The sequence below is a fragment of the Nicotiana tomentosiformis genome, chromosome 1 (genome assembly GCF_000390325.3).
Source record: "Nicotiana tomentosiformis chromosome 1, ASM39032v3, whole genome shotgun sequence".
NCBI classification, from domain to species: Eukaryota; Viridiplantae; Streptophyta; class Magnoliopsida; order Solanales; family Solanaceae; genus Nicotiana; species Nicotiana tomentosiformis.
The window spans coordinates 139,691,531-139,699,984 of NC_090812.1; the positions used below are offsets into that span (position 1 = coordinate 139,691,531).

General features: G+C 41.3%; 1 protein-coding gene across 1 annotated transcript; it reads right to left on the reverse strand.

The window, feature by feature from the left end:
• Positions 1-7,364: 7,364 nt before the first annotated feature.
• On the reverse strand, positions 7,365-7,841 carry LOC138910612 (uncharacterized). The gene has a single exon (XM_070201846.1). The coding sequence runs from the start codon at positions 7,839-7,841 to the stop codon at positions 7,365-7,367; it is 477 nt and encodes a 158-aa protein (XP_070057947.1).
• Between the last annotated feature and the right edge of the window lie 613 nt (positions 7,842-8,454).

Genomic DNA, 8,454 nt, shown 5'->3' on the forward strand with positions numbered 1-8,454 from the left:
TGAAGTATTTGAGGTGGCTGATATTCCAATTGTTTGGTATCTGTTTTCCTTCTATTTTCTCTAGTTGGAATGAACCCTTGTTTGCTTTGCCGCAAATTTTGTACGGTTCATCCAAGTTGGTTCCCAATTTGCCTTCTCGTGGATCTCTTCTTGCTTGGGTTTTGGCTTTGAGTACGTAGATCCCGACTTTGAGCGATCAGACCTTTGCCTTTTTGTTGTAGTAATGCTGCTTGCTGTTTTTGGGCGACCATCCTTATGTAATCCATATCTCTTTGTTCGTCGATCTCATCGAGCTCTTGCCTTCTACTCTCGTCATTGATGGTGCCGCTTTCATGGGAGTACCTTAGGCTGGGCTCTCCGACCTCGACTAGTATAACTTCTTCTATTCTGTAGACCAGAGAATAAGGTGTCTCTCTTGTGCTCGTCTTCGGGGTGGTTCTGTATGCCCATAATACTTCTGGGAGTATTTTCGGCCACAACCCCATGGCTTCTTCAAGGTTTTTCTTCATGATGTTTATTATGGACTTATTGGAGGATTCTGCGTACTTGTTGCTCGCTGGGTGATAAGAGGTTGAAAGTATCCTCTTAATGTGCCATTTCTCGAAGAATTTGGCGGTTTTCTTTCCCGTGAACTGGGGTCCGTTGTCGCATCTTATCTCCATGGTATACCGAATCGGAAGATGATGTTTTTCCATATGAAGGCGATTACCTCTCGTTCGTGCACTTGAATGAACGCTCCTGCTTCCGCCCATTTAGAGAAATAGTTAGTTAAAACTAAAAGAAATTATATGTTACCTCACCCTGGCAGTTGGGGACCCACGATTGTCCATTCCCTACTTGATAAATGACTATGGAGAGGTGACTGAATGAAGGTGTTCGCTCGCTTGGTGAATTATTGTGGCGTATTTCTGACATTTTTCGCATTTCTTCACAAATTTTGAGGCGTCTTTTTTCATGGTGGGCTAGTACCCGACCTATATGAGGCACCTAACCAATGCTTGATTACCAGAATGAGCACCGCATTGGCCTTCATAGACTTCCTCGAGAACGCACTGGGTTTGGTTAGGACCCAAACACTTCACCAGAGGGCCGCCATATGTTCTCTTGTACAAGTCGTTATGAAGGAGGTTGTATCTGGCTGCTTGCTTTCTTAGTTTTTTTAGCTTTCTTTTTGTCGTTTAGGAGGATGCCATCCTACAAGTAGGCAATAATACAATTACGCCAGTCCCAAGTTAAACTTATAGAATTTACCTCAATTTAGTCGAGTGACGAATTGAGGAGGTGGACTACACCTTTATCCCCGGTCGTGATGCTTTTAGTGGCATCGACCAATTTGGCAAGGCCGTATGCTTCAATATTTCGGGCTCGCGGGATCTGGTCGAGCTGGTATTCATCAAAATGGGGCAACAACTTACAGATCTCGGCTTGATATTTTTGCAACCTTTGTTCTTTTATTAGGAAAGTCCCTGTAACTTCATTAACCACGAGCTAAGAATCACAACGGAGTTTTAGCCGCTTTGCCCCATATTTTAGTGGTAGCCTTAGCCCTGCGATTACGGCCTCGTTGTTAGTTATATCTGGGCATCTTATGGATTGGAGAATTACTTTGCCGGTAGGGACCTCGAGTACGAGTCCCAATCCTGATCCAGAAGCGTTGGATGCATCATCGGTGTAAAGGACCTAGAGGTCTTGTGTTTGAAAAGAAGATTGAGCAGCTCCCTCCTTGGCCTCGGGCATTACTTTTTACCTAAAGTCTACGACGAAGTCGGTGAGCACTTGCGGCTGTATCGCTATTCGAGGCTGGTATGTGATAATGTGATCTCTTAGCTCGATGGCCCATTTGGCTAGCCTCCCCGACAACTCAGGTTTATGTAAGATGCTTCTTAAAGTAAAAGTGGTAACAACCGAGATAGGGTGGTGGCACTGGAAATAGGGCCTAAGATTTCATGAAGCTACGACCAGTGCCAAGGCCAATTTCTCGAGGTGTGGGTATCTCTCCTTGGCATCGACAAATGTTTTACTAATGTAATAAATAGGAGTTTCCTACCTTTATTTTCTCGAACCAGGACCGCACTTACTGCTACTTCAGAGACCGCGAGGTAGACGAGGAGGTGTTCCCCGAGTTCAGGGTTGGAGAGTAGATGCAGTGATGACAAATATGCCTTTAGTTCTCGCAGAGCTCATATGTAATCAGGCGTCTACTCGAGGTCGCCATCCTTTTTTAGTATGGTGAAAAATCTATGACATCTATCGGACGACCGCGAGATAAATCTCGATAGGGCGGCGATTCAACTAGTCAACCTTTGGACTTGCTTCTTAGTAGTCAGTTGTTCAGGTATCCCGTTGATAGCATTGATTTGATCTAGGTTGATTTCAATCCCTCATTGTGACAATAAGAAACCCAAAACCTTTCCTGAGGCTACGCAAACTGTGCATTTCTCTGGGTTTAGTTTCATCCCGTACCATCTTAGTATGTCAAAAGCTTCCTTCAAGTGGTTGATATGGTCTTTTTCCCTCACGAATTTGACCAGCATGTCGTCGATATATACCTCTATGGTATTGTCGAGTTGATCTTTGAACACTCTTGTGACCAATCTCTGATAGGTGGCCCATGCGTTCTTCAACCCAAACGACATAACCCTAAAACAATATGTTCCTATATGGGTGATCATAGTTTTCTCTTGGTCCTCTCCTTCCATGAGTATCTGGTTGTAACCCGAGTATGCGTCGAAGAAACTCAGTAGCTTATGCCCGGCCATTGCGCCGATGAGTTGGTCGATATGTTGAAATGGGAATGAATCTTTTGAGCATGCTTTGTTTAGGTATGTGAAGTCTACACACATCCTCCATTTCCCATTTTTCTTTTTGAACATCACCATGTTGGCTATCCACTTGGATCCTTCGACTCCTTAATATAGCCATTTTCTAATATCTTTTCTACCTCCTCGTGGGACGACATCATTGATGGTGGGGTTGAATTTTTGTCGAACCTGCCTTACAGGGGGATAGAATGGGTCGACGTTCAATTTATGTGTGGAAATCTCCTTGGGGATGCCCGACATATCTACATGGCTGAAAGCAAACAAATCTGCATTAGTTATTAAGAGTTGACTAATTTTACTTGGATCTGAGAGTTTGCAGCCGCTGTAGGCTTTTTTGCTGGGGTCGCTGAGATCTAATTGAATGGGGTCGAGGTCCTCTATAGTTGATTCCGCGGCTTCGACCATTTTCGGGTCCATAATGATGTCCCCGGCTTCTTCTTGTGGCAACCTCGACCTTGCTGATTGTTATGCTTCTTTTTCCTTATCTTTCTTTTGGTGAGTTGTCGTGCTATTCATGGCGATGTGGTAGCATTCCCTGGATGTGTGTTGTTCCCCTCATATGCTGAATATTCCCCAAGGTGTTGGGAACTTGATCACCTGGTATAAACTAGAGGGGACGACTCTCATATGATGTATCCATGGTCGTCCTACTATGGCGTTGTATGCGGTGGCCTGGTCCATGATGTAGAATATTGTCTCCAGAGTTATGCCACCGGCAAAGACGTGAAGTGTAATTTCTCCCGATATCCGTTCAACTGCATTGTTAAAACTGGTTAGTGTGATGCAGCGAGGCACTATATTGTCCTTGAGTCTCATCTGGGCAAGGACTTAAAGATGGATAATGCACGCTCCACTCCCATCATCTGCCATGATATGTCTTGATACCCAATTTTGCCCTCATATTTTTTCAATTGGTATATATACTTTCAAAATATCATTTTGCATCATTACCTAATTTACAAGGGTTATATAAGTATTTTCTATAATTTTCTATAATTTTTAAAGCTTTAAAAATTGATTTTTCTTAGATTTTAATTGTTCAAAATATTTATTATTCCTTCAAATTATTTTGTGATGACTTAATCATCCAAATTTATTATTTTACACCCACATGTATGTTTTAAAATATTTAATTCATTTCACATAATTATATTTGTATTTTTGAGCTATTTACGTAATTTTGCAATAACAACCTATATTTTATACATGGTCACATTTTTAACCCAACCGATCGCGACCCGTTAAACCAACCCGCCCCGCTCGATTTTTAATCTTGGTCGTTGATCTCTCAAAATCAACGGCCCACAACTACCCTACCACTTTTAATTACCTAACCCCAAACCCTAATCCTTATTTGCCTATGATCGCCGCCCCCGTTTCCCTCGTCTCTCCCCCTCCCTCCTTCAGAAATCCTAGCCGCCTTCACCAACCTTCTCTGAATCCGATTAATTCATGGATTCCTACCATTTTTCACTTACCTTTTATGGATTATCTCATTGTTCCTTACAAGACTATGGTATTACATAGTACTTTCCCCATTTTTGGCAAGTACCAATTTTCCGAATCAAGACAAATCAGACTCGCTCCTCAAGATTCAGATGATTTTTCGTCTATATACATTCACATCAAGATTATATGGGTCTGATTTACCAAGATTCTTCAGCCAATCTTAGATTCTGGGCAGAACTAGGATTTGCTTGATTTTTCTCCTAATTTGGTTCTAAATCGGTTCTGCATGCTTCCTTTCCTTATTTTGTGTTTGATTAATTATGTTTCCTTGTTTGTTCGTTTAATTTTGCTACTATATAAACCCTTCCCCAATCCCCCTAAAATGGACCTCATTACTATGATTACTCTCACTATTCTTCTCTTTCACTCACTCACTTACTCTGTTACACTCGAATATTTTCTGAAACTGTTGAATTATTGGCCGGCTGAAAGCCAAGGCCATAATACCATTAAACGACCTCCTTTGGTGCAAGCACTGCTCGGAGACCTTCTCTAGGCTCTTGTGAACTCTGAAGCATCGGGGATTTGGGATTCCATTGTCCTTGTTCAATTGCTTCTACCGAATCACTATTGATATTCTAAGTTCCTCACTCTTTTGCTCGCTTAACTTTGCTACTGGTTAGTATCCCTGACGCTTACAATTTTAATTGTTTCCCTTTCTATTTGACTATGACATGTGTGTTCTATGTGCCAATACTGTTCGAACTTTTAAAGAAGCATGCCTTAAGCTTCTTTGTTATTTTAGAATTCACAACACTGTATTGTTGCATGCTTTCTGTAATTCTATTGTCTCAATGATATTCTGCAGTTCCATGCTCTAGTATCAAACATGATAGGTTTCAACATGTGTAGTATACCTTCACTCTATGTAATTGATTCAAATGGTTTCTGGCCTTCTTAGGTTCTGTGTGATTGGTCATGCTCATGTTAGCCTTGATGTCATGTCTTTGGCCTGTTATGAGTTCACATTCATGACTTGTATTTCTCAAACTTTTGTAGAAACTGCCTGCCCATGGTCAATCTTATCACTATCAAACTATGGTTCTGGAATTACAAAATATAAGCTTGCCTCATATGTGTCTTGTTTGCTTTTCCATTTAGTATGATCCCATTTATATGTCTTGGCTAGATGGTTAAAGCTTTTAAGAGCTAAGTGTTTAGGTTGTTTTTTTATGAGTATTGTGTCACTTGCATAGCTCAATTTAGCATCTGTTTGGGTAAGTAAGTTATCCATTGGGCTTGTAAATGGGCCATGTGTGTTGTTGAACCTGGGGCACTGGATTCAGGTGCGCTCTGATTGACTTGTGAGCCTGTGGTTTGGGCTTGCTGTTTGTCCGAAGAGTAAGACAATGGAAGGCCTGAGATAACCTTGGTTTGCTTTTGTGTTGGGCTTGTAATTGCAATTTAGTGGGCTTGTATTCGTTCTAGCCTATGTTTTGTCATTTTTCAGTCAGTATTATTTCATTCTTGGTCCTGTAATAATTTGTAAACAAACAATTGGGGTACTAGTGAAATTAGAGAAACGGGTATATTCTAATATTTGCATTGAAAGGGTAGAAAACCTGCCTATAGGGTCTATGTGCTATGTTTGGTTGTTTCGTTCAACATGCCTTGTTTGTTATTTTGTTTGGTATGTGATACACTCATGGAAATCATGCCTACAGGGAATCACACACTTCACTTAACTTGTCTAATACTTGTACACCACTCAAAGCATGCTAATTTAGGCATTTGTTGTACTTGTTTCTCATTGCGCACATTTAGACAACATGCTAATATGAAGTATAACGTATGCTTTGATGATCTAGATACTATAACTATAGGACTTTAAATAATCAATTTGTCAATTGCTTCCATTACTTTCAAGTGTACTGCCCATCTAGAAATCATGATTATAGGATTCTAATCTTTTAATCAATTATTTTCGTTGATTTCATTACACTGCCACACATAGACGACATGCCTATAGGGATAAAGTATATAAAATCAATTTCAATTGTCTAGAAATCCTGCCTATAGGATGCTATCACCTGCCTATGAAACATGTCCATAAAATCAGTATCTTAAACCCTGAGTTTTCGAACAGCCTTGTTGCCTCATCGCACGAACAATGTAGATATCATGCCTATAGATTGGTAATATCTTTAATCTACCCATACGATTGTCCAGAAACTGCAACACTACTTGTATAATGATGGGATCCAAAATCACATAGAAATCATGCTTATAGGACTTAACAACTATAATGCGTCTTAATCCTAAAAACTGTCTATTGTTGAATCTGCCTGGGGGCATTTGTTGTTTATGTGTGGAGGCTAACTTGGGTCTCTAATTGTCTTTATGCGAATTCTTTATTGTTTGGAATGTCGCCTAGTTTTTTTTATATCATTTTTAGCAAACCTAGGAGAAGTCTAGCACCACCCAAATAGAGGTCCAAAGCCTCCTGGACCATAGGTATGAGACGGGTAGTGCACGCATAGGGTACGACCTAGAATTGAATTAGAGCGTCTTTAGGTAAACAACTTTAACATAGTAATCGGGTAGCAGAAGATGATATTCTATGCTCGCTGAATAATATGAGCAACCCCTACCTCAAAGGAGTTGCGAAGTATTATTTATGTTGCACGGGGTGATCCTTTAGGCTAAAAAAATTAGGACCCCCTCCCCTTTCTTTATTTGTTATTTACACTTAGTCATTTAACATATATCATTGTAGTTGTATCTCTATAGACATTAATATTTGTACCTATTCTCACGTGCCCTAATAAGACTCTTCGACTTCTAAATTTTCCTTTATTTATTTGATCACCTAGTCTAATTACATAATCCACAGAGTTTAAAGTTTGGCCGGGACCCACAGTTATGGACCTTGAATAGTGCCTAACACCTTCTATTTGAGGTAATTTGAGCCCTTACCCGATTTTTGGTAGTGCAGACTAGTCAAACTGAGTTATTCACAAATAGGTTCCCTAACGCACCTTAAAAATTGTTAGGTGGCGACTCTTCTATTTTAACACCCTTTTAAAAGAGTTGTCATACGTCGAAGCCCGCTTTCGAGAGAAAATGAGGCGCGACAATATGTTTAACATTAGTATCTAACATTCGTAAAGTAATGACTAGAGCATCATTGTGAGAGAAAGTCAAATCGTCGGCATCTGACTCGTCGAAGATGATACTTTCTTCGAATCCGTCATACCGTTCGTGGGTGATCGATCTTTTGAACTTTTGAGTAGCAGTGAAATTGACATTGTTGATGGAGGCGGCGTCATTGCCACCAATAATTATATTGATGGTGTGAGCCAGTGAGTGCGATTTCAGCGGGCCTTGACGTTCTCGACCCCTGGCGAAGGTGCTCATTCCCTTGTCGCTCAGCATCTCTTTAAGGCGCCCTTGCTGCAACATGTTTACTACCTCTTGCCTTAAGGCCATGCAATCTTCTGTTTTGTGTCCGCGTTCCTGGTGGAACTCGCATAGAGGGTCAGAATTCCTGGTACTTGGATCAAACCTCATCGTTGGCGGCCACTTCACCTTTGTTCCGAGTATCTCCAGGGCGTAGATTATTTTTATAGATGAAACACAAAAATTGTGAGAAGAGAACAAAAGGGCATACCTCTCTCGTTTCTATGAGTCCTCGTCCTCGTCGTAGATGGGCCATCATCATAGCAGAAGGAAGGAGGTACGGGGGCCCTGACGCAAGGCTGATGTCGTTCCCTATTTGTCCGTGAGACTGGGTGATCCCTTCTCAGGTTATCTCTTTGTTCTTTCCTAGTCTCGATTTGTACCGATATGAGCCATCGAGTTGGTCCGTTGAGGTCGTCATCATCTGGTCGGACTTCAGCACAATAGGCATTATGGATTTCGTCCCAAGTGGTTGGAGGGTACTTCATCAACCGGCTCAACGACTTTCTGGTCGCCCTTCAACACTCTCTACTCAACCCGTTCTGAAAGGCTACGACTGCCATCCCTTCAAATACATTTGGTAAGGTCATCCTCACCCTATTGAATCGGGCGAGAAAGTCCCCCAGTCCTTCTACTAGGGATTGCTTGATGGTGAAGATGTCATTTACTCTTGTTTTGTCTTCCTTGGTCCCGTCATGCGCCGTCATGAACTTATCGGCCATCT

Coding starts and splice junctions, on each gene's coding strand:
- LOC138910612 (XM_070201846.1), bottom strand. CDS start 7,841: ATGAGGTTTGATCCAAGTACCAGGAATTCTGACCCTCTATGCGAGTTC.